This window comes from Strix uralensis, chromosome Z (assembly GCF_047716275.1).
Source record: "Strix uralensis isolate ZFMK-TIS-50842 chromosome Z, bStrUra1, whole genome shotgun sequence".
Lineage (NCBI taxonomy): Eukaryota > Metazoa > Chordata > Aves > Strigiformes > Strigidae > Strix > Strix uralensis.
Genome location: NC_134012.1, coordinates 17,595,103 through 17,620,936, shown reverse-complemented (window position 1 = coordinate 17,620,936; position 25,834 = coordinate 17,595,103). Strand labels below are relative to the sequence as shown.

Genomic DNA, 25,834 nt, shown 5'->3' with positions numbered 1-25,834 from the left:
GCCCCCGCCGCGGCGGGAACCCGCCGCCCTCGCCTCGGGAGCACCAGAGCCCCGGGCCGCCGGCGGGGCTCGCGGCTCCCGCCCGGCCGGCGCTGCCACGTCCCTGGGGCAACCTCCCCCCGCAGGACTTTGGCCGGGCCGCCGCGTGCCTGCCCTGGGCTGCGGACGCGCCGCCCGGGCCGCGCTTTTCGGGGACAAAAGGGGCATTTGCTGGGTGACGCTGCTGAGGAATTCCTGCCGTACGGGGCGGTGGTTTGGTTGCTTTTTTTTTTTTTTTTTTTTAAACGGGGTTGCTCAAGTCTGAAGCGAAGGCTGGTGCAGAAAGCGCTCGAAACGGCACACGCGGCCCAGCGCGGAAATCGCAGGGTCATCGGCTCCCCTCCCCCACCCCGTCCCGCCGGACCGAAACCCCCGGGCCCGGCCCCGCCGCCGGCCCCCGCCGACTCCCCCCGCCCCTCCCCCCGCGCCCCCTCGGGCCGGGCGGCGCCTCCCGCCCCCCGTGGCCGGGCGCCACGCAGGCCGCAGCCCCCGCCCCCCCGGGCCCCGCGCGCCCCCTCCCCCCCCCGCGCCCCCTCCCCCCCGCCTCCCCCCCCGCTTCCCGCCACCCCCCACGCGGCGGCGGGGCGGGGCCCGCCGTGGCGGTGCGGGGAGGCGAGGCGGCGGCTGCGCGCCTGCGCGGGGGGCCTCGCCCCTTTCGCCCCCTCCCCCGCCTCCCTCTCTGCGCAGGCGCAGTGCGGCGGCGGCTCGGCGAGGGGAAGGGCGAGTCGCCGCTGCCGGAGCGGGGGGGATCCGCGGGGCTCCGCCGCTCCGCCGCCGCCATGGCGGGCGCGGCCGCGGCCCCGGCTCCGGCCCCCGCGGAGGAGGAAGACGAGGAGGAGGAGGAGGCTTCGGTCGCGGCGGGCGAGCGGCCGCCCCTCTCGGCGGCGGCGCTGGCGAAGATCGAGCGGAACCGGCAGCGGGCGCTGGCACTGCGGCAGGCGCGGCTGGCGGCCCGGCCCTACCCTGCCGCAGGTCGGATGGCGGCGGCGGACGGGCCCGGCCTCGCCGGCCGGCTCCCCGCGCCCTTTTTCCTTTTCGGGGGGAACGGGACGGGACGGGGCGGGGGGGGGGAAGGCGCGGCGCCACCGTTGGGCGCAAGGCGGCGGGAAGGGGGGGGGGGGAAGCCGCCGCGGCGCGCGAGGGCCCCCCTCCCCCCACGTGGGGGGAGGGGGGCCCTCGCGCGCGCGGCGCGGCCCCCCGCCTCGCGCCGCGGGGGAGCGCGCGCGCGCCCCCTGCCGGCGGCGGCTCCCGCCGCGGCGTTAACGCGGCGTCTCGTTTGTCTTCTGCAGGCGGCGTGCGGGCGCGGGCTCCCCCCAAGGTCGTCGACACGGGAGGGGGCTTCTTCCTGGAGGAGGAGGAGGAGGAGGAGGAAGGGCCCGGCGCCGCCGACAAAATCGTGCATCCTCCCGGTAAAAAACCCTCGAGGGGGCCGTGCAGGAAAGAGGTGGCTGGGGCGCCGGGAGGAGGCGGTGCCGCGCGCGTGGAGCTGGCGGGGGAGGGCAGGAAGGCGCGGGGGCGACAGTGAGCCGGGCTCGGGCTGAGCGAGCAGGGCGGGTTGGGCGCCTTTTTTTTTTTTTTCCCGGGCTTTTTTTTTTTTCCTTTCTTCCTCCCTCCCCCCCTCCCCCCCCTTTTTTTTCTTTTTTCCCCTTATTCCTTCCTCTTCGCGCGTCTTTCTGGATGTGCTCCATTTCTGGCGCGTCCGATTCTTTCAGCATTAAAGCAGCTAGCAAATACGCGGTGATTAAAAATGAAGAATTTTAAGCCGCGGAAGTGGGACACAGTCAGTGCCCTTGGGTATAGCAGTTTTTTCCTTTCCCCGATAAACGTTATTTCCAGCATTTCTTTCGGGAATTTGAATTTTAAGACCAAAATAAGTGTAAATCCGCGCGGCTTCGTCGGTTCTGGGAATTTTGAGGTTGGTGCCGTTTATGCCAAGATCAGAGCACTGCTGCAGTGCCAGCTTTTATCGTTATAAAACGTACTGACGCCAAGTTGCTGATCGTTTGGTGGAGGATTTCGACATATTGTCTTGTGATATTCTCCCTCCAAAAAAGCAAATGGAGAAGTAAGGATCCCAAAATAGATTCACTTTCTTCTCTGGGATTGTCTTTGTCTTGCTTTGTTCTGCTCTGAATCAGCTGCGGGGCTGTTGGTGCAGTGTATCTCTTTGTTAGAAATCACCACCAGATTTCATTAAGAGTGTAAACAACTAACAGCCCTACTTATTTTGAGGGGCTAATGTTTTAACAATAAATTAAGTAGATCTGGGATGCCTTTGCACCGGGGGTATTTTTGCTGTGTAATTCATAATGTCATTGTCTTAATAAAATGTCTTTATGTTCGGGAGCGCTGCCTTAAATGATGAAATATGATGTAAGAGCATGACTATGTGAAGTACTGAGCATCCCACTGTCGCTAGTAGGACTGAATTGGCATAAAATGTCGTCTTTGCTAGATCGAATCTGCTATAAATGCAAACGCAATTAAAAATGTACGATGCTGCATGTCAAGCATTAATCTTCTGTTTCAGGTATTGTTAAATTCTACAGCATTACCTCACTTTCAGCTCGTGAAACTGTATAAAAATGTTAATTTTCTGCTAGAATTACAATGTTAAAGGAACATTCCTTATAGCTGCGGTTACCTGAATCAGTGTTTCTTAGTGTCCCATGGAACATAAAGCAGATGGCGATGACGCTGGAGGTGATCTACCCGGCGAGGATGAGGCCAGAAGTGATGGCCGGCACTGGGATGAGTCTGGGCTTGGAGCAGTGCTGAGAGGGCTTGGGGAGAGGATTGTAGTGGAGCTCCATCCCCATTCCACTCCTAGCAGCTCTCTGGCCATCCACCTCCATTTCTGCCAGCTGGAATGGACAAGATCCTTGCCAACCGCCCCAGGCCTCCGAGCTCGTTTAGGGAGAGGCAGGTGTGGCTGAGCTAGGAAAAAAACTGGAGCAGAGCTGAGAGGACTATGATGCCAGTGCAGCTCCTGTACTGCTTCCTGCTCTAGCCACCCTCTTCGAACTGCATCCCTTTCTCTGCTTCCTCCTGTTCCTGCCTGCATGTCCTCTAAATCAGGACATGCTTTGGAGGGCGAGAATGGAGGAAGCTGTAGGAGGGGATATGAAGCACTTTGTGGGGAAATGTGGAGAATTTTTCTTAACAATGGCTAAGTTGAAACAAATGTGTGTACTTGAATGTTGAAATCCAGTACTTAATACAGTGAACCTTCCAGCAAGAACAGAAATACACCAGCAGAGATGGGATTGCATGATAATGGGTTTGAATTTGTACTGTATCTTTCTGGAAAACTTCAATAGAGGAGTGAAACTAGTCTGTAACAAATTACTATAATGTAAATTTTAGTAAAATTGCCTGTAATACCAATTCCAGGTGGTTGTTTTTAACATGGTAGTTCCTTAAAAAAAAAAATTTCTTTCCATTAGCACCTGTGCTAGAATTTGACTATCTCATCTGTGGAGACTGTGGCAAAGAATTCATGGATTCCTACCTTATGCAGCACTTTGATTGGGCAACATGTGATAATTGCAGGTATTGCTAATAACTGGGAGAGGGAAGCTTTATTTTATGTAAAGATTGCTGGCTATAATTAGTTAATGACAGTCATTCTGTTTAATTAAAAAGGCTGTCAGCAAAGAGACATTTTTCAGTAACTTAATGCTTACTGAAAAAGTAAATGGAAGTTGACTAGTAAACTCTGTATTTTCCGTTATGGAAGTGAAGAACAGCAGCATTGTCTCGCGAGCCTGTCTTAGGATAGGAGACATGAGATTTTTATATAACATTATGGAAACATGATGCTTTGAGAGCAGTTAGTGTGTTTGTCAGTGTGGAAATTAATGTCTGGTTGCAGACTAGAGCTATTCAAAAAAACCTGATAGAAACAAGACTACCTGCTTTCTGAAGTAGAGGTGGGGTATTAGGGGAGTATTTGCTGTCCTAGTGAATTAACACAAGTAAAGTTAGTACTTTGGTCAGCATGAGTGGGCTGGGAGCACAGCAGCCAAAGGGCAGAACCCCTATGGGAGGTTACTGGTTGACCTGCAGGGTAAGCAGGAGTTTGACCTTGAGTGGAAGCCAGTCTCTGTGCTTTTATCTTAACACAGAAAATGCTCCAAAAGCCATCGAGGTAACTAGGGCAATGAAATGAACTCTGGAGCAGCTAACTAGCTGTGAGTGTAATAATGAATGGGTGAATGGGAGGGGAAAAAAAAAGAAGATTGCATGTTCTGAGAGCTTCCATGCTTACTACAGGGAGTGGTCAGGGGTGTGCGCATGGTGTAGGCAGTTCACAGTCATTAGAGATGAAGTGCTGTCTCTTGAAGGTAAGGTGGGTGGAAAAACGATGTTAAGAAGAGGGCACAGAGTGGTTTTCTTTTCAGACTTAAGTAGCTCTTGCTACTTACATTAAGAGATTCCTCGGTGCAGTAGCTTTTACTGTGAACTTTGAATTCTAGTAAAGCTGCATTTGCAGCAGGCAATACTTCCTTGATGACCGTTGATAGCACTTAACTGTTTGGCAGATTGTTCCGGCTCAAGCAATTCAAATTGTACTTCAGTCAGGATTGCGTAAATGCAATTTTTTTTCATTAACTCATAAATGCTGCTGTGGTTACACATTTTTTTCATCTGTCTGGTAAAAGATACAGTCTTTAAAGGTATTTTACGGTTCCTCTGCCTACTGTCTTGCATTTAGAAATAAGTGCTCTGTGTTGCTAATCTGTTTCTGGGATCTAGAAGCATATGGAGTGTGTATATTCTCAGGTGATCTGACCTGTCTCACGTTACACATTCTTTCTCTCTTGACCATGTGTCAGGCTTGTACTGTTGTCCTCTTGAATTGCGTCTGGGTTAGGTGAATACCTAAAATTATTCATACTCCTTTCAAGTTTCAGTTACTCCCTCTTGGAATAAAATAGAAGAAAAGCCTTTCTAGAAAAGCAGGCTTCTCAGCATGTGTTTGTTCAAATGGGAGAGTTTTTAAACTTAATTTCAGTAAAACTATCCTGGAGTTTAGCTACATTGTTGGAATCCAGAGTTATTTGCATGCATAAAAACTGAGGAGATGAGGGCTGCCTGTATTTCAGGAATGTTAGATGTGATGGGGACTTAGATGTTAATAATGTGGTTTCCAGGTGTAGGTTTCTCATAATTATTTTACATCTTCCAGAGATACCGAAGATAAACATAAGCTTATAACAAAGACAGAAGCGAAAGAAGAGTTTCTTCTTAAAGACTGTGACTTAGACAAGAGGGAACCAGTGCTCAGATTCATTGCGAAGAAAAACCGTCATAATTCACGATGGGGTGACATGAAACTTTATTTAAAACCACAGGTATAGAAAACTTTGCATATTTCAGATCTCTTTCTACCTTTGTACAACTTTGGTAGCCAAAATGGTGTCACTTTGGTTTTGATTTCTGAATTAAGTTTGTCAAAGCTAAGTATATTATGCATAGGTTGTGTAAATTTTCTGTATAGTTAAAATAAAGAGCCATGGTCCAAATTCAAATGGCTGTGTTTGAGAGCATTTTAAAGATGTTCATGGACCACAACCTTAGTGGTTTGCACAATTACAGGTCATGAAGCACATGGTCTTTCAGGGCTGTGCTAAAATGTGTGGGGTGCTGCTGTGTGTGTGGCCGTCTGTGGCCTTTTTTGCAGGTCTGCCCTCAGAGGCAGCAGGAGAGGCAAGTAGGTTTTCCAGGGCTCTTGACATTTCTTGTTTGCTACTGTTAAAGGAATGCTGCTGCTTAAGTGGAATATACACAAAAATAGAGCTGGGTTTGGCTTTCCTGAGTAAGTTACATCTAGCCAGTAGTAAAAATCGGTGTTGCTGATACTAAAAACCAGTGTTACCTCCTGTAGAAGGAATGCCATGTTTGCAGGTCAAGAGCACAAAGAGGTAGATGGGAGGCAGAGGCAAGACCGGGTTGTCTTTTGTATGTGTAGGAAAAAAAATTAAATTTGTGAGTTAGTTTACTTCTGCTGTTTCAGTGGGAAAAAGAAACACATTTATGTCCATCCTGTAGGTAGTCAAGCGTTCTCTTGAAGTTTGGGGTAGTGAAGAATCATTGCAAGAAGCAAAGGAACTCCGCCGTAACAGCAGAGAGAAGATGAAACAGAAGAAGTTTGATAAGAAAGTTAAAGGTAAAGGGTTAAACTTACATACTGCAGTACCTGAAGTAAAGTACAGCTCTGTTTGAATTTGTTTCTGCATCTGAGTGAAGTATTTAGAAAATCTTCAGTGTGGCAAAATGGAGGTTTTCAGGAGCTGCGTGGGTAAGCCCTGAGCAATCCGGTCTGACCTCATAGCTGACTATTTTGGGCAGAGGGCTGGACTGGAGATCTGAGGTCCCTTCCAACCTGAATTACCCTGTTGTCCTATGGACATGATGTAAGTGACAGAAATCAACTACAATGGTTCATTATGGGATTTACATTTTTTTTTGAGTGTTCCTGTTACTTTTCTTGACTTGCAGAGAATATGGATTTTTGTGGCAGTGGGTTAATAATTCTGTTGTATGTATGCCTTCAGGTGGAGTAACTGTAAATGAAGGTAGAAAGTGCCTTTTCCCACTGTTCACAGTATTCCCAGCTGCTGTTTTTACTGCTTATTACCTTTGGTTTTTCATGATAAATTAGTATTTAGGAGAGCATTCAATGCATATAACTTCTGAAAAATGCTTCCAGCACAGACATGCTAGTAATTTTAAAAAAGTCCACGTTTGTATCTTCGCAAGAGCTGAGGCTTAGCGTGATGTCTGTGCTGCCCATAGCATCCATGCTTCACTTTGGGTTGGCACTCAGAGGCAGAAAGCTCAAGCTGGCTGAACTGGTATTGTCTGGAAGAGGCAGAATGTGAGACTGAGCAAATAACCCCTGTCCTGAGCATTGATGTTGGGCACACAGAAGGACTGGCAGCAGACAGTAGTCAAGATGCCAGAGTTCAGTGCAAGTACAGGCCTTAACATGACAAAGTTTGCAGCCTGAATGGCTTGGCTCAAATGTGATGACGTTTTGCTGTTCGGTATGCTTGCCACCCACTTGCAACATCCGGATAATATCTTGGGCTCGGCTGCCAGCCTGTGCTCTCTTGAAAACCTGCTGACTTCACTGCGGCTGCTGCAGAGGCAGCTCACATTATTGGGCATAAAGCTTAGAGAATGCCAAGTCATTTGGGAGGCTTACTGTGACCTGAATGAAAAGTACTCTTTCTTGATCATGTAAAACAATGAAGTGTTTTATAAAAACTTTTTCTCTGCATTCCACCTGTCCCTTTTGGATACCTTCAAATGGCTTCGTGTAAAATGGCAGTGGGCAACACGTATTCAGTCCAGATGGAGAATCTTCTCCTGTGAGATCTCATGCCGGTGTAGTTCTTACCCTTCAAAATATGCAAACAAGGTGAAGATTGCAAGGCAAGTCAAAGCTTGTTCTTGCAGTAGCAGATTCTTGCCTAAAATTTATGCAAGGCAACAAGCAGATTGTCATCTGTAGTCCTCAGAAGGGTGGCTAGCTTGAGTTTTATTAACCATTACTTAAGATTTATTAAAATACTGACATTTTCTTGTATTTCTCATCAGAACTCCGCCGAGCTGTGAGGAGTAGTTTGTGGAAGAAAAAAGCTAGTATCCATGAACATGAGTATGGACCAGAAGAAAACATTGATGAAGATACATATAAAAAGACATGTACTGTATGTGGCCATGAATTAACTTATGAGAAGATGTAGTGTTAATCGGGTTTTTTATTTATCTTTTGAATGGTATTTTGTATTAAAGTCAAATAAATGCTGATTATGAGCAAGCTGTTGCCAGATTGTATGAAGGGTGATGTTCCTCAGTTGTAAGAAGCTCTACAGAACAGTAAGCTTTGGCTTTTAAGCTAGATCTTAGGGTAGAATATAACACATTTTTAACAGGCCAATAAATTGGTACCTTGTAGGCCAAAAGATGTTGGTACCATTCTACTTCATGTGCTCATGAAATTAAGGTGCACTTCCCACTTCTCTGCTTCCATTAGAGGAGGAAGGCTCCATAGTTTGTCCTAACTGTTGTCTGGTTTCCAGTAACTGTTACTGGTCATGGGTGGAGGGCAACTAGCTGGTAAAGCACCTCCTCTGGAGGTTGGAGACTGTCATGAGGCAGATTCAACTCTAGTAAAGGAGCATTCTGTCTCAGGAGGAAAGCTGTAAGCTTCTGGGGAGGCTGACACATTCTAACAAATGTATCCTCTACTGCTTTTTTCCCAAGTTTTGGACTAGAGACCAAGGTGACTCTTAAAATGCAACTTTGTCAGAAACTTGTAAATTAAAAGGGTAAACGGCTGTCCTTGGGGGAGGAAATTGCTGTAAGTGCACCTGAATGATGTTTGCTTTCAGTAGAGGGTGGATTTGCTTTCAAGTTCAAATTTCAAATCTTTAGTTCTTAGAGCTGTTGGGGAATGCTTGTGGAAATGGCTGAAGTGAAGGAATGTACTCCAGGCAGCAGCTCTGCATTTGTTCACCACTGTAAATATGGCAGATCTCAGTGAAGGGTCTGGAGGCTTTGTAGGGGAGCCTGGGCCACAGTAGCTGAGCAGAACTGAAATGTGCCAGGAGGAGCAGGTGTCTGGGGAGCGCACACAGTGGCTCCACTAACATGTCTCCCACACTCTCCCTCCTGTGGTCTGCTGCCTCAGGGACCTGCCCTTCCACCAAGCATGGGGGCTCGAGGCCTTGCAAGGCTGAGGAGGGCATGTGGGGTTGGCTGGGGGGCAGGAGGCAGGTCCTGGCCCAGCTTTCAGAGGTACTCCTCCATATCATGGTTCCATGACCCCCTGTGGTCCTAGATCTCTGTTGTGCACACTGGCTGCTGCATCTCTTACCTGTGGGCAGGCTGCAGCAGCCATCCCCCAGCACCAGCAGCCCACCCCTGCCTCATCTGCAGCAGCACCACTCCAAACCACTCCAAGAACAGGAGGTGGCAAGGGAGGGGAGAATTTCCACATCAGCAGCCTGCAGGCACCCAGCAGCGCCCAGGCTTGCCTCACCTGGCTGCAAAGGTTGGGGAAGCATGTCTGATCAGCCTGTGGCACAAGGAGGTGAAGGCTTGTGTATCAGTCAGGGTACCAGCAACAGTGCAGGGGAAACAGAACTGCTCCAACTGCGCTGAACACCAGCACAACCCTGCCGTGACTGCTTTGCTTCAGTAGCCCCCCCAAGAGGCAGGACAAACTCCCAGTAGCAATCTGCTTCACCTTCATTTATTTTTACTTGTGCATTTTTTCCAACCACACCATGTTTCTACAGCATCTCTACACTATCCACCACCTCATGCTTCAGCAGTTCCAAGTTTCTCCCGTTAGCTGCTGGTATCACTATGCAAGCATCTCATTCTTTCCTACAGATCCAAACAGTTTATCAGTTGAGTCAGGTGCATGCCACTGGACTTACAAAGAGAGGAAGGTGTCCAGCAGACTCAAGAAATGTAGTCAAAGCCCATGCTCACCATGGAAAAGTCAAATCGATTTTGAAATACATTACTGTTTGGTTTTAGATCACAGGATTACACTCAGGCATTTGCAACTGGATCCCCAGCACCCCTATTTGTCAAGGCTCAGAGGAAGTTACAGGTTTGCAAGTTTTATTACCGGTTTTGCAGAAGTCACATTTATAGTCAGACCCCCACCATTAGTTAATATCAGAACTCTGATATTGATCTGAGCCAGTGAAAAAACTATTAAACCCCAATTAAAACCTCTACAGTATTAAATGTTTCTTAAAAAAATCCACCAACTATTTGATTACTCAGAAACATTAACAAAAATATTTGAATCAGAAGTCTGTGCATGACCAACAAAACCCTTGCATAAAGCAAATTTACAACAATTAACAGTATACCCTGAAAGAATGGAGGGATCTACCAAATCCAGAAGGGTAAGCAGAGAAAGCAGAAGTAACAGATCTAAGCCTATGAGGATATATCTGATTGCTACAGGCCACACACAAACTTAGGTCAAAGTAGAAAGTTTCATTTTTTACCCTCCTCACTTGGTCAGGAGGTCAATTGGTCAACGTACAGATGAAATGCATTACTAGGTATAATATGTGAAAAAATAATTTGTACAGGAACAAAATTACTCAAAGCTTATAACTTTCTAAGCTTAAATTGAATAGCACTGGGTATGAAATTCTTTAAACATTCATCTGCAAAATGAAGAGACCATAAATGGCTTGGAAATACACTGCACACTGACAGACCTGAGCACCTAAGGCAGTGTCTTTGCCATTCATCACTTCTTACTGTAATACAGACCACTCTGGTTTGGCATTTATGTACGTAATGTTATTTGCATAACTCAAAACTAAGGCTACTCTATCTTCAGTTTGTGTTTTCCCAGTCTAAGTTTCCTGTGAGATATCACTTAATTTAGCATTAAAATGCTTTCTGAAGACATGGGAGCCACGTGCTGCCACATTTTAAAGCAAGGGAAGGGTAGCAGATGCAGCCACCACAAAGCAGTTGTTACTAAGCCAGATAAGGTGAGGGCACTTGGTTCATCAGCCGTCCAGAAAGATTTCTGGCATCACTGCAGGCCTGCAGGTCCAGCCCAGCAGAAGCTTGGCAATCCAACTAGTTAGGGGCTGAAATAAAGGAACAAGCTGAATGCTGCCCTGCCCTCTCCCCTAGCATCTGGGGCAGGAGTTCCCAACACCCAGGTAAGGCTTTCAGGACAGAAATCAAAGTTTCTTCCACTCCCACTCTCACTTACTGTCTCTAGCAGTGAAGACTGCTGCCAGGAACAGTTCATGATTCTTCAACCATACTGCAAAAAGGATTGCATTTTTCAGAAGATGTCCATGAAGTTCCTCTACTGACTGTTTATAGCTACTGTAATAAGACACTAGACAATACATCTAAAAACCACATTTCAACTGTAGTACAACCATGTTCTTTCAAACTGTGAATATCTAGCTGGCTTGGTAATAAGCAAATCCGTATGTTCTATACTACTCTGAAAGCTTAACTCAAGTGCTTCACATGACCAAAGACACTTTTCCTGTGCCATACTAGAGAACGTAACCACACTGCTGAGAAGGTGCATTCCCTTTCATACTCACAAAACACTATTAACTGTTTCTCATTTCTGCAATTCCTTTGATTTAAGGGCCAGGCAGCGGTAACAAATTCTATTGTTTGGGGTTTTTTGGGGGGAGTGTTGGGTAGGGTGGGGTGAGGTGATTTTTATATAAACAACAGGGAAGAAACAAAAATACTATCATGAAGTCAAGAGTCAAATCAAAAGACAACAAAAAGAATTAATACATTACTCCATGTCTATCCCCTATCAGTCATCTTGTAAGGCTTATGATGCTTACACAGTTTGCTGTTGGTTAGAGTACTGTACTGTTTTACATAGGAGTAATGAAAGCCAGTTTTAGTCAAAAAATTCTTCCATCCCCATATCTGTCAAGTTTTCCCATAAAAAAAAAAACTTAAACTCAATTAAGTCCTCCAGACAAGACTCTGCCTGTGAATAATCCTCAGGCCTGCAGAGCACAGAACTGCTGAAACACAGCCAGTATGTGGTGGTCCAGTTCAGCTGTAAACAGGAGGTTTTCTAGGGTCACCATGTACTGCTGGATTATCTGGTGATGCTGTCAGATAAAAAACAAAAACACAAACCTTTACTGTTTCCATTTATCTTTATATATATAAAAAACAGGCAGAGAAGTCAAGACTTGTAAGAATCACAGCTCAAATATTTTCATCAAAATCGTTAGGCACATCTCATTTCCACAACACAGTCGCCACTGACAAGAAAAGAGTAATGCAGAGCTACTACTGACTGCAAGAAGAAAGCATGTGCTGAAACCCTGTCCTGAGAAGCACTGTGCTCCCTGTAGCTCTTCACTCCTGGACCCTGAATTGTGTGCAGGATACCATGCAACTGCACAGATATCCTAAGAGAATCATGATACTCGCTTCCCTCTGAAGCCACATCTACTACCAGGGAAGAGTTCAGCCCAGGAGAGAATTATACTACTCCCGTCTTTCAACGTATCTTCTGCTTGCACAGGTATAATATTTCATGTTACTATCACTTTCATCCAGCCACCTTGCTTGTTACCTGACTTAATAAAGAGCCAAGAATTCAAAAATTATTTTAACAGATACTTTACACATCTTATTAAAAGGAATTCTGCTATATTTTAACTTTAATCTGTTTATTTTATGGACATCTATTTAAGTGTTCTCGTTCGCTCACAACTTTGCCCTTACTATAGAACACACAGTTAACAGGAGCTCAGCAAAATTCATAACCACGTTGTGGTATCTTTTTGGTATGCTCCTTAATCAAGGACCAGTCACTCCACCAGCCTGTGGCAGAGACGTGGCCAGAACCAGAGTTACGACCTAATCCCACGCTAGCCTTCAGAGATGATGTGCTGCTGCCACCTGCTGCTACTCTCATGGAGTGCTCAGTTCTCCAGCCACAAAGCTCGTCTATCCAGCACGTCTCTGCCCACAACCTTCCAAACTGAGAAATGAAACTTACCTGCAGGAAGATCTGCTGCAGCCTCTCTATACAGCTCTTGTACCAAGGTGTAAATACATCGATTCCACCAGTCTCACAGCGCACTAAGTGTTCAGTTAGCAACATAATGAAACGCTGCAAGAGAGGAAAAAACCCCACTTATTCAGTCTTGTCAAATGAAAGCAGGATCCTAACCTCAGGTAAGAGTATCTGGGGGACAGAAGCTTTGAACAGCAATGTGACAATAATTATTTTGCTTGGCAAACACTGAATTTAGTAAGCAAATAAAATCAAGTTACCTTCCAGTTGTTAAGGAAACTATGCTAGCAGAACTCTGTTCCTGAGCACTTGAAACTGAACAGATGTTCCAGAAGCAGTTTTTGCAGAGGGATGATCTGGATTGACTCTAACACATAGTAAGCCCATCAACCCCTTCCCATATTCTTATTCCAAGAAGGTGCCTGAGATACAAGTGACGCTGAAAGCTTATGAATCCCGTTAAAAGCTTTAAAACCTGAAAGTGAGAAGAGCCTTTGCCCATAATTACCTGGAATATAACAAGGAAGAGATTCTTCTGCTCGCTCTGGGCTGACTCTACTTTTTCCTGCAAGCGCTCTATCTGCTCTTCTAGCGGTCCGTCTTCCCGATCACTGCTTCGGTCATCGTCGTCATCATCATCATCACTGTCTCGCTATAAGTGACAACAACACAAGACTAACTAGCAACTTGGCTACCTGTGGATACTGTTAATGCCCCCCAGTTCCACATGTGAAAAGGTCTGCAGAGCAACTGAAGAGGAGCAACTGAAGCTGCTCTGTAGCTTGGTAAGCATTGTATTTTGAAGGACATTTACTCTGAATATAATTCAGGGAAGAAATTTGGAAGGAAAAATACCAATATGGGAAAGCCCTGGAAAAAAAAAAATAAAATAAAAAAATAATCAAGATTTCAGAGAAACCAGAGCAAACTTAAAGATTTACCAGTCCTTTATTTAGTGGAAACACAGTACAAGGTAATACCCCTGCTGACTTTATCATTAACAGATAATGAACAGCCTTTTTAAAAGAAGTCCAACATGGATTTTTAAAATTATGTCTACTGCAGCAGGGCAGGCTATTCATTCAATTAACAGTTCTGAAGTCTCAGGGCTCCAAAAAAACAAAGCACTTTGTGCAAGAACTCAGATGAATCTGGCTGGTTAGCACAAAAGGAAGACTAGAGACTGTAGCCTGTGGTGTTAAAGTGGTGACTCCCTCTATTCGTGACCAAAACGGATGCTCTCAGACTAGAAAGGGTCAGCGTGGAAACCAAACTACTAACTAGGAACATGGCATGTTCTCATTGCCTCAAAAACAGAACAAAACGACACAACAACAAAACCACACAAAATACATTTAAGTACCAGACTTGGGAGCTCAGGTAACAAAGTCTTACACAAGACCACAAACGATACAGAACGAAAGGCAGAATCTGATGGATTATGGTACATACAAATAGATACTGCTTCAATCTCATAGGATTGTTTCTGTGCAAAAATACCCATAAATTAACAGTTCAAAACTTCAAATATTGTAAAAGCAACTTGTGACAAATATAGGGCCATGTATTAACTCATCTACAGCATAGCAAATGAAACAATCTGAAGACAGTTACAGCTCTGAATCAGCATAAAAAATAAAAATAACTTACCAGAGCAAGTGGGAATTTAATTTTATTCTCTCTATAGTAACTTACTTTGGCCCCATCTACAGAGATTTCCTGAACTCAAAACGCTAAAGGACCAATAAGACCTAAGAGAAAGCATGTAAGCCTTGGACTCACTCCACAGTAAGGCAATCCACTTCATGCTGGGGACATCAAAACTTGATGGCTTACTTCCTCTAAAAGGAATGGTCATGCAGCAGAGCTACAGTCTGCAGAACTACTCACTGTTGCATACAAATGTTTCTTCCTGGCACAATGCTCATTTAAAGTACTCAGGAATAAAGAGCTGCAGCAAGAGACAAGTACAGAAATGAAAACACTGGTATATTTGTTTAGAGATGCCAGAGAAGCTCTTTGCCTCAGAATAAGATCAATGACTGCATCTAGGTCTTCAGTAATCATGGGCATTTATTAACTGCTGATCAATGCAGATTGAGGATGCAAGCAACTAGGAGGGCTGTTGCTGGGAGTGAAGGAAACAAGATGAAGGGGCTGGGGTGAACTGACACTGGCAAACTGTGAGGTATTAGTGATGTCTCATCAGAAACTTCTGGAAAAATGACTGGATTGTCCAGGTTTCTTCAAAAACCATCAGCAGCCTCTGTGTCATGTGTCAAATTCTGACATTAACTTTATCCAGAGTTTTGGAGCTAGCTAAGGGTTTTATGCAGGTAATCATACTCACAGACTACATATAAACACATAAATTCTCTCTTGCTCTTTGAAATTCTCAACATATTTATAAACTGATTTCATTCTATCATGACTGACTACTGCATTCAGCCAAGCTTCCTTGCGCCACATCTTTTGCAGCTGCCACAGAAGACACTGTCTCACCCCATTTTACTGTCACACATGGGACAGAAAAGGCTGCTTGCTCATCAGTCTGTTGTATATAGTAACCCAGATCATGCAAAGGTATTCAGAAAAATAAGCTAGAAGAAGGAAGTGACAGATGCCAGTGTCAGAATCCAGCAGCACCCATCAGAAGAACAGTAACAGCCAACTTTTCAATAGCAAATAGCTGTTTCCGTGCACTTCTGCATGGAAGCCACAAGAGTATTCTTTAACAGAACTTACTATACATAATTTGTAATTGTTATTATTATTATCTAATAAGGTAACTGGAATCCATCTTAGAAGGCAAGTGGAAGACATGCTCATATTGGAGGAGAAACTTGTGAGAGTGTTTGAATACAGCAAATACATATGAACTCCCTTAAAGATTTTACTGAATTCTTAGGTTATAGCTACTGTTCGAAAGGTAGACTGAGAAGATGCATCCAGTTGTTGATGTCTTAGTGCTACAGATGACCACATGGCTGCAGACATGCTTCCTGATAAAAGTATTTATTCAGTCCTTCCCAAAACCAACTGTGCATCCACCTGACAGCATGCAGGTTTGTATAACTTAGCTTAAAATAATTAAAAATTACAAACAAATTACTCACTCTTTTGTGCTGCCTGGCCAATCTTGCCTTAGTCTCCTCCAGTTCTTTCTGAATCTTCAGAACATGCTTATTCATCTTACGAATTGTGGAATGTAGTATCTCCCAGATATAAAACCTAGGAAAGACACAAAGCTCAAAACACTACATTGAACACTACTCCAGAGTAGAAAATTAAATGTAGTTTCTTACAGAAAAATGTATCTGGGGGAATTAAAAAAACTTAGTATCATCTAAGACATCTTAGTAGAGTGAACAAACACTCAGCATATAGGAAAGTATACCTATGTATATTTTATAGGTCTATATACGTAATCTATATATGTGTATATTACCTATAGTAATGTAAGAAAGCTTTACAACTGTTTCTTTCCTATTTTTTGCAGTACACTTCCAAACCAGCATTGTATTTCATACACATACTGTAAGACTACCAACATCAAATTGACTTCTCAGACCAAACACTTCTCCCGTTCTCAATAAGCAATGTTATCAGTGGTGGTACAAGTTACATACCTCAACCAAAGACAAGGACCACACTAAGCTAGCAGCTATATAACACACAGCAGACTTCATCTAGAAATAATTCAAGTGTTGTTCTGCTTTGGCAGGCTTTGAGACTACTAGCAAAATGACATGCTAGCAACATTCTTGCACTGTCATGTAAACATTCATACTCCAACTTAGAAAAATGCTGAAGTACATATTTTGTAGAAGGAACAAAAACTTATTGTACCTTTTTCTTCCACTACTCAGTTTTCATAGATTAAACTATTTACTGGCTACTTAAAATAGTAATTCAGAGACAAATAACAACCCAAGACAAATTCTTGTTACCTAGTAAAATCATGTGCAAGCTCTGAAGAGAAGATCCAGTTTGCTACTGCAGCACAGTCAACAATTTGTGTCCGAATCATCTTGTCCACAAGCACAGCAATCATCTATATTTTGTGAAAGACATTGCACACACAATCTGTGTAAAGTATTCCAGCCTCAGATAAAAGCAGAGATGGTTTGATGCAACTCTACGTTAGTGATATTACTGGGTAATTTCAAATACTTTAGGAAGCTGGGCAGTCTAGCCTAAAAACTGCTAAAATTACATACCTATGTCAATTACATAAAAGCTTTCTGATTTTGTTTAACAACCTTTTTCTACTTCTTGTGAAAGTGATGTATCACTTTTTGTTAACATACATACTTCCATGCAAAAGCAAAAAATACAAGCGTCACAGTTGGAAGTGAGGCCTTAGAGACAGAAGTCCTAGTATTTGACATTCAAGTGCTCAAGCCAGAGCATATATACCTCTCAGATCACCACAATGCGAGAGCTATCACTGGCCTACTCTTCTTGAACTGCAACAGTCTTCGAACGTGACAGTAAGCTCTTCTCTGCAGGACCTCTTCATTTCAGAACAGAGCCAGCGCCATGTAGTCAATGGAAGTGCTTACTTGCTACAGGCACTGCCATGATTCTTGGGGGGGGTTTGCAAGCAATCTGGCAGGCAACTGCAGAGAGGAGTTACTGACTAAAGCAGTTGCAAGCTGTTCAGAAAAAAGGCTTATCTTAGTTACTCATGTGCTTGAATGCCACAGTATCCAAGAACCACAGCCTGCACTGTATTTATCCTTACAACCACCCATTGTCAAATAAGGAAGTGTAACAAAGCTCCTTTTAAGGAAGGAAAATTAAAATAACTGAATGAATCATACAGAGGACTCAGCACTCAACTTTCAAGTCCCAGGATAGCATTCTATGCTCTATTTGTCTTTCTGTATTGCCAGGAAGAATTTCTGATTACTTAGCCTGATCTTCCAAGAAACACAGACCTAGGATTTTGAGAAAATATTTAATTTCAATTTTAAAGTTTCTCTTTATGAAGAACCTTGTTTTTAGGTCCAGGAACTACTGATTCCTACTGATAAATCACCATCTGCAGGACAGATCACTCATTAGCACTATATGCCTTGAGAATACTGTCAATAGTCTGAACCAAATCAAAGGATGTTCCCATAGACATGGGATTAGGGTGAGCACCAAGAAGACACTCTGGACAAGTGTCCTGCTTTCCAGGCACTATTTCTTCTGTGTGCCAGGAGGGTTACGGACTCAGGAAAAAAAAGTGCTCGACCAGAAACAAAAGACTGAACTGCAATAAATGCAAGAGAAGAAAATTTAAGTTCCATGATCAAGTAGAACAGCAGACCTTCACAACTTTTGCACCTGATTTTTTTTAAAAGCGATCTTAATTTATTCATAAATATCCAACATTACTGTTTAGTCTGGGTTTGAAACCTCCCTCTCAGTTCGGTCATGCTGCAGTACAAAGACATGAAGAGGAAGAGGATACAGATATATAAGATTGCAGTAATGTAATTTTTTCTGATCCAATTAAATGGCAGTAAAAAGTAGGTCAGACTAATTGCCACATTTTCAAGGTCAGTAATTTGGGTAGGAAGTTTAATATTAAAAAAATCCTGCTTTTTTGATGTTTTTACTCTACTTAGAAGAGAGGTGACATTTTGCGTAAGTATCTTCTAGGTGCTTAAGTTTTTTCCCCAAGGGAATGGACCACAGGTCTAGGAGCTGATGCAAGGATTACCCCTTGTTCTCAGTGTCATTGCTTCTGAAAATCTGGCTTATGCAGCTGTGAGGTACAGTCCACTTTCAAGCACAATAAAGTGCAACACAGACACACCAGTAAGGAATATGTGAAATAATTAATGCAGGCAAATTCAGCTTGAGTTGCTTATCGATTTCTATTTATAGAAGAATGACAGCTGAGGGAGAAAACAACTGCTGTGAAGAAACTGAACAGCTTAAACAACTGAGGCACTTTTCATAGGTCTTTTAGGGTGTTATTTCCTCTGGCTCAAGAATGAACATAATCATGGCACTGTCAGACTGATCTGTTCTGAACAGCCACTGACTGCAGCTCTACTCCCTCTGCCCACACACAACAGTGACTCCAACATGAGCTTTGTGGAATAACTGTATGGCTTTCACCAGCAATTGAAAAAAATTTCCCTAAAAACTCCAAGGTTTCCACTTTTCTAAGAATGCGGCCTGCTTTTGATATGAAATCTACATTTTATTGCAATTTACACATCCTCACTGTTTTCCAATTCTGAACAGAAACATGATATTAGCCAAAGTTATTATCTTGTATGACAAACAGCATACTATGAATCTGAGGCAGAATGACAGCCTCTGCCCTGCCACAATGAACTCTGAGGAAGAAGTGGCCTCACTGATGGCATATATTTTACGTCAGCCTTCATTTTAGGCACTAGTAACAACAGTAAATACAATCTGAACTTCCCTTCAAATAACATGACAATAGACAAGTTATTTTTAAAGGATATAAAGCAAACTGTAATGTTTATTAAATATGACACCTGCAAGTTGAAGCTCACAAAGATACTTGACATTGCAACCTCTTACCTGTGGATGATTCTTCCAAACCTCATACACAACCCTCAGAACATGGAGTTTCCCCTCATCACTTTCAGCAAGCGTTTTGAAGACTTCATGAAACCTTTTAATAGATATAAGTAGTGAGTAGAGGCGTTGAGATCAGGTAAAAAGAGCAGCAGATACAAGACAACTGGTTTAGATTGGTCAAAAGAAAATTCTGTGACTATCTGCAGCAATTCTTGAACAACTATTCCCTAGAAAATATAACCATCCTGAGCTAAAATAGGCTACAGAGACATGACAGGTCCTAAAATCAACTTATATCTTAGTGGTGAACCTACTCCCCGAAGCTGGGCTACATTTCTCATACTCTTAAAAGCAGGAGACACTTCCATGCTTCATGTGCTTATCTACACACAGCTAGAGCAAAATTTGCTGCCTTTTGAGCCTTAGACCTTCCTCGTGATATGTGTTTCTATAACTTTAGACAATTACCCAATCTGCCTCTTTTTGAAGGAAATGCTGCTAAAAGCCTCTATTTTAGCAGAGTTACGCTGACTGCTACACAGCATTCACAATCCAGCTTATTGTAAGATGACTATAAAGCATAAGAGGCTCTTTCTGATCTCATGGCTGCCACTGTTGGTGTGCAGTGAAGACACCATGGCTCTAAGTATTCATATCACCCTGCCTCTTGTACTACTGATCTGTACTACTATCAACATTGCCTCTATAAAGCTCCCACATGCATGCTTCTGTTACAGCTTTATATATCTTTAAAAACAAATAGAAAAATAACTCCTTAAGATGACTGTGACTACCTTTCATCTATCAAGACCACTTAAGAGCAACTCCAAAGCACACAGGATTAAAAATTAGTTATCTCATTTTTCTAATTAAAAAAAAAAAGTGTGCAGTAAATTCTTTAGAAGCTAAACCATATCTTTAAGGGATGCACTCTAAAGTATTTTAGAGTGGATTTTACTGTGCTTTGGCAGATAGAAGTAGTTTACAGCAGACTGCTTTGAAGTTTCATGTTTTCTTTTTCTTCTTTTTTATATAGATGTTAACTGTTCTAGAGTCATATTCATAGTACAAGATACTGTGGTGGGAGCTATCCAGTCATTCAAATGGAAGGAGAAACCCTTGTTTCTCACCATAATCAGCAAATGAGTAATTCTAAAATGGAGTAATGGTCCAAACCTGTCTCATTTGCTCAATTTACATCACATGGCTGTAATGTACACATTTCTGTTAACTCCATTCACATATATAACCTAGGATTTACACTACCATTCCTTCATTAAGCAGTGTCATTAGTTCTTCTAATCATAGTGCACTCTGGAGCACCTAAAACATTGCTGAAGCTTGCAGTCCAGTTCTTCTACCATGCATTTCACTGTCAGAATTGAACAGTTCCATAAGCTCCAAAATAATGTACATATTACACTTACTTTGCCAGGGCACTGAAGGAGTGGCTGAAGGACTTGGCAGCTAGATGGAGCAGAGTCTGAACAAAGACTTCTATTTTCAGAGGATTGAAGGTAAATCCTTCATCTGCAAGTTAAGGTTGAAACTGTAAGTACTTCAAGTAAAGCACATAACTGACTCAAAACTGTAGAGATAACTTATGGTTTTAACTAATTTCACAAAAAGTTTCATCAATGGGGTTTTGCAAGGCTGAGCGGGGAGCTAGTAAAGACTTTCCAAAACGTGCAGATCTTCAGGCTGCCATTTTGGCATTGAGAAAATATGCAGAAAGAATTCCAGGTCAGTGAAGAAGCTATCAGAGACACAGCTACCCTAGCAATATGTAACAGCACTGATGGGCAGCAGCAGAGAAAGACAGCATAAAAAACTGCACAGTTATGCATCCAGCTGAAGGCCTGGCAGACCATAAAGAAGGGCGAGTGGATGAGGAGAGGGGAAGGTAAGGATGATCAGGATACAGAGACTGGCTATTTATGACATGGGAGAAGGGGCCAGCAAGCGTGCATGGCAAATATGGGTATTAGGGGTGAACGGTGCCAAGTCCCCTCCTGTAGCTGCAGCTTGCAGCTACCTGCAGCTGAAGACAGGCAGGAGGGAGAGGATGCATCAGTGGGTGATGCCTAAAGCAAATCAGTAAATATGACAGTGGATTCCAGGGCAAAAAAACAGACTGTTGCTGCTTTCTGCTTGCATAACACAATGCTTGCAAGTATTACAGAAATGTTGAAGCCATCTCCATTGTAAAGATCACTTCTTAATTCTCTGTCTCGCACTCCTCACTCCCTAAAACACACAGGCTTTAGGAATCAACGTTGTCTGTGGCTGCAAAACTAAAAATATTGTGAGTGGAGTCCCACCATGAGTTCATATCTGTGGAAGACTACAGCCAGCAGGCTGACTGATTCATCTGTGGTGGGACTGCACCAAGGGGAGGGAAGCTCTCAGACAGGGCACAAGCACTGAATCTCAGGGGTGAGGATAACAACATGAACTGCCCTCTGCTGCTGAAGCAAAGGAAATGTTAAATTCTTTCACACTACCTCCATCAATAATCACAAGAAAAACGGTTACCACTGTTAAGAAAAACAGGTCTGTTTCTCCATGTAAGATGTTTGCAAAAAAAAAAAAAAAAAAAACAAAACCCAAAACCAAAACCAACTAGCAACGGTGTGCTATTTCCATTTGCTGATAAACTGAAACCAACTATCAGAAGGAAAAGCATACAGTTCTGTTAATCACCACACTCATAGCAACAAAAGATGGCAGATCAGCCTATACACAAAAGAAATTACAGCCTGCCAAAGCCTAACAGAATATATCTTACCATCATCATCATCCTGGTTTGGATTAGGCACATCTTTTAAAATGCTGAAGATTTCATCATTACTGGCCTTATTTTTAATTGCAATTGTTAAACAGAGTGCCACAGTATATCCAGGGAGAGACCCTAAACAAAAACAAACAGGTCAAAAATACATAGAAGGCAAGTGAGTATTTTTAATGTCAGTTTGCCTCTCTCAGAGAAACAAGTACACTTCCCAGCTATACCTAAAACTAGCTGTTTCCAATATCACTGTCCACATCGCTACTCCATAAAACTGCTCAACATGTTTCCTGGTCTTCATGTTAAATTCAAACCTTCCAGTAGAACCTTTAGAGTTGAGGCCAGGTAATCGCTCTCCTGTCTAGAACTCTACTTCAGCTTCCACCAGTTGCCTCAATATACAATGCTTCCTTGGTTTTCCTCACTGTATCTTTGATGATGACACTTTTATGCTTAGGATTGTCTTTACACTGAGTAATAAAAGGAATAATAAGGTATCTCTCTACCTCAATCTTTACCATCATCTTCTGCTTCTGCATGCTTCACTAAACCATGTACTCTGGTAAAATCTTCTACTGTTTCATGAAGTTCAAAAAATAAACTCACTTTATAACTTTATATGCTGACTTTTGCATAGCATTGTTCCCAAACAGGGGAAATAGATGAATTTTCCAATTTTAGACTTCTGGCAAACAATGCTGCACACCACCACAACCACCTCTGCAAGAGTAATTTCATGTATCTGGATTTTCTTTTCTTCATAAAGTAACAAAGAGGATTATATTAGAGATTCAGGCTTAATATATATTAATTGATGAAGTGAAGCATATTTACTCATATGAAAATAACACATACTTATTTCAGCTGTATTCTTCTTTATGAAAACAACCAATAGTGCAGTCAATCTAGTGTGCTCCCTTGCTCTGAAACACTATTTGCTTCAACTTGACCCCTCAGTAACTTTAATACTTACTATTACTTTCATCTCCATATTTGTAAATGCACACTGGATTAGCAGGACTGAGCACTGAAAAACTTGTAGGAACAATGTCTATTATTCGCTGATGGTAGGAGAGTCTGGAAATAACAAGTTTTACAGCAGTAGAATTAAAATGGGAATAACACCAGATCTAATTCTAAAGTGACTGCTTTAACAATTTTCTTGTATTTAACTTTCACAGAGCAAAAATTAGGATGTTTTATACAACAGAATGATAGTTTCTGCTGGGCAGTAAGAGCTAAGTAAACCAAACTTACTAGTAGATGCTTTCTATTTGAACTTTGTGATGCTAGAGTTTCATCTTCATACAACTCATTTAGCTTGTGAAAAGATCAGAGGCTGCCTGGTAGGATGTTTTATGCAAAAGCAGAAAACTAGTAAGGTGTTGGTATTCAAAGCAGGAAAGATATTAAACTGGATGTCTTCATTTTACTTTCCAGCTTATTTAACTCCCACAAAGGCTTAATTCTGCTATGAGAGTTTTCAGTGAAATAGAAGTGCCACAGAAAAATTGCATTCGTTTTGCAGTACAATACTTTCACACTTCCTATACTGAATTCACCCAAAAAAGGATGAATGTTTTCATGTAGGATGTTGAATAACACAGGCTTTTTGAATATTTTTCTCTCTCTCTCTCTCCCCCCTATATCCCTCTCTATCTCAACAATTTTAAGTCCAGCCCTGATTGTGTACATGTTGGATTTGGAGTTTTTGTTTGCGTGTTTTAAGGTCAATGAACATCAGAGGCACCTAGAATAATCAAGATTAGATTCTCAGTTTTTAGTATAACTAATGATCAGTTCCCTTCATTTCTGCAAATGATGAATGCTTTCCAGGACTACTGCCTAAACTCTATTTCTTTCCATGCCTATGGTGAAGCATGTCTTTTCGTAACTACAGGTGTGCACACCTGGATAGACAGCTCACCACTATCTGCTCCATCTGTTTCTCCCTCTCTAAAGTAGTGTCCTAAGTGTCCTACAGCAGGTAAAGCAGATTAAAATCATACAAAGCCTCATCTCTTAACTGAAACTGAATTGTAAGAACAGACATGCCTAAGACAAGAGTCAAGATAAAAGGAATCTGACAGTATGCAGAAGCAAAGATCAAACTTTGCCTTGCATGCAACTATCAAAAGATCTTACTTACCGCATGCATTTCTCCAAAACCTCTCTCACAAATTTGGGTTTGGGCTTTTCAAGGTCCTGAGTAAGACAATCTGACCTATTCAAAGGACAGAATGAGGTAGCTTTTAGCAAATTTGTGCTTTAGTCTCTTTTTGACTTTGTCTAAAAGGTACAAAACTACCACAGCCTAAGGACAACTGGAGTGCTTCACATTTAGTTTTACAGTGTAGGCAACTTTAAGACAATGAGGTAAGTTTATCACTATTTCCTTAGTGGCCATTAGCATTCTTGGAATCTCATCTCTGTGTGATGCATTTTCAAGTAGCTTCCCTTCCCCCACCAGATTAAAAATAATTTGTGCTTATGGTTAGCTGGTTTTCCCTTTCCTTAGGAAAGGAACCTTGCCTGATTTCATAATCTGTTCCTCCCTCACAGGACTTTTTTGGACTTCTGGCTGATTTCAAACACATTTCAGATAAAGAAAAATCTCAAATACAGTCACTTGCGAGATTTGCAGAAAATGGCAACTTGCGAGAGAGACCCACAGAAGCACTGCCACCAAGGAACTGGTCAGTCAACATGGATGTATACTAGGATAGCCATCAAGCACCTAACTCCACATGAGGACAACACAAGAAACTAAAGGACACCTAGGCAGATGAGCTACAGAAAGCATGAAGGTAGCAGGCTGTGGAAGTTACTGTAGTGAGGACTTAACCCCAGGATGATCTCTCTTGCTACATGGGTGCCTGGAATGGAGAGCTCAGGGAAGCCTGCGGTTAGACATTGATGGAGTCCAAGGAGCTACTGCTAGAGATGCAAGTTCAAGATGTGGCATGGTAAGAACGGATGGCAGGGACAGCTCTGATGGATCAGATCACAAGGTCTCATGGATAAAGGTTATAATGAAAGGTTTAGGGTAGGACAGAGAGCAAGATTACAGAATGAATACAGGATACAAAGAGTCAGGGCAAACCATTAAATGTAAATTGGGGAGACATTTTGGAAAATTTGCTAGCAACTGAATGAGGGTGCAGGACAAATTAAAGAAATCACGTTTTTACTTCCCCTGTTTAGGGAACGCTTATACTGGCTTGAGATCTATCACAAAGTTCATCAGGGACAATACAGTGACTAAAGAGATTATCAAAATAATCTACCACTGAGTGGTGGTGAACAACTAAGAAAGATCTCTGAAAAGCTGGAGGAGAGCAATTAACAGGGCCACTATGCTGTGATGCTTCCTGAATAAGTCTGAAATTAGTTTTTTGCAATATCAGGTTCGAATTAAAAGGAGGGAAACTTACCAATCTTCCCAGCTCCAACGGAACTGAAAGTTGCTCAAGTGGTGAGAAAACCAGTTAATAAATCTTTATTAAAAGAAAAAGAAAGCTCCATTAAATGTCAGAAGTGCAGGAAAACTTCCAGTTGACATTTTCTTATAAATCCATTCTACTTTTCAAAGGCAAGCCTAAACTCTAAAGCTATTACAGCATTAATCAGGCATTTATGTTGACAGATACAGAAGACTGAGTTCAGAGAGTCAGAAAGAAGCTTTTATGGACAAATAGACAGCCTGTCATGTTCTGTTGTCTCATACAAAGAGATGACCTATTAAACTAATAATTAAAATGTAAGCTCACCGTGAATATGCAACTTTCACATTTTTTTATGAGTAATTAACAGCTCTTCTAGACGATGCAGACTTCACTCAAAGGGCAAAATCACCACTACTCTCC

The 25,834-nt window shown here is 42.8% G+C and overlaps 2 protein-coding genes across 4 annotated transcripts in view; one reads left to right on the top strand and one right to left on the bottom strand.

The window, feature by feature from the left end:
- Positions 1 to 729: 729 nt before the first annotated feature.
- On the top strand, positions 730 to 7,870 carry XPA (XPA, DNA damage recognition and repair factor). The gene is made up of 6 exons (XM_074855733.1): positions 730 to 1,011; positions 1,329 to 1,448; positions 3,486 to 3,591; positions 5,231 to 5,396; positions 6,094 to 6,211; positions 7,648 to 7,870. The coding sequence occupies exons 1-6, from the start codon at positions 819 to 821 to the stop codon at positions 7,794 to 7,796; spliced, it is 852 nt and encodes a 283-aa protein (XP_074711834.1). The 5' UTR covers positions 730 to 818; the 3' UTR covers positions 7,797 to 7,870.
- Positions 7,871 to 9,291: 1,421 nt separating this feature from the next.
- The window catches only part of NCBP1 (nuclear cap binding protein subunit 1), a 31,828-nt gene continuing 15,285 nt past the window's right edge, over positions 9,292 to 25,834 (bottom strand). For all 3 annotated transcript variants that reach the window (XM_074855462.1, XM_074855463.1, XM_074855464.1), the window contains 11 exons: positions 25,403 to 25,465; positions 24,118 to 24,192; positions 22,942 to 23,045; positions 21,969 to 22,091; positions 20,608 to 20,710; positions 19,181 to 19,274; positions 16,573 to 16,676; positions 15,739 to 15,853; positions 13,131 to 13,274; positions 12,605 to 12,718; positions 9,292 to 11,702 (listed from right to left, as the gene is read on the bottom strand). In XM_074855462.1, coding sequence (XP_074711563.1) covers positions 11,589 to 11,702; positions 12,605 to 12,718; positions 13,131 to 13,274; positions 15,739 to 15,853; positions 16,573 to 16,676; positions 19,181 to 19,274; positions 20,608 to 20,710; positions 21,969 to 22,091; positions 22,942 to 23,045; positions 24,118 to 24,192; positions 25,403 to 25,465 — 1,153 coding nt within the window. In that variant the 3' untranslated portion in view covers positions 9,292 to 11,588. The remainder of the gene's footprint in view (positions 11,703 to 12,604; positions 12,719 to 13,130; positions 13,275 to 15,738; positions 15,854 to 16,572; positions 16,677 to 19,180; positions 19,275 to 20,607; positions 20,711 to 21,968; positions 22,092 to 22,941; positions 23,046 to 24,117; positions 24,193 to 25,402; positions 25,466 to 25,834) is intronic.

Coding starts and splice junctions, on each gene's coding strand:
- XPA (XM_074855733.1), top strand. CDS start 819: ATGGCGGGCGCGGCCGCGGCCCCGGCTCCGGCCCCCGCGGAGGAGGAA. Junction 3,592..5,230: donor GCAACATGTGATAATTGCAG/GTATTGCTAATA, acceptor TACATCTTCCAG/AGATACCGAAGATAAACATA. Junction 5,397..6,093: donor AACTTTATTTAAAACCACAG/GTATAGAAAACT, acceptor TCCATCCTGTAG/GTAGTCAAGCGTTCTCTTGA.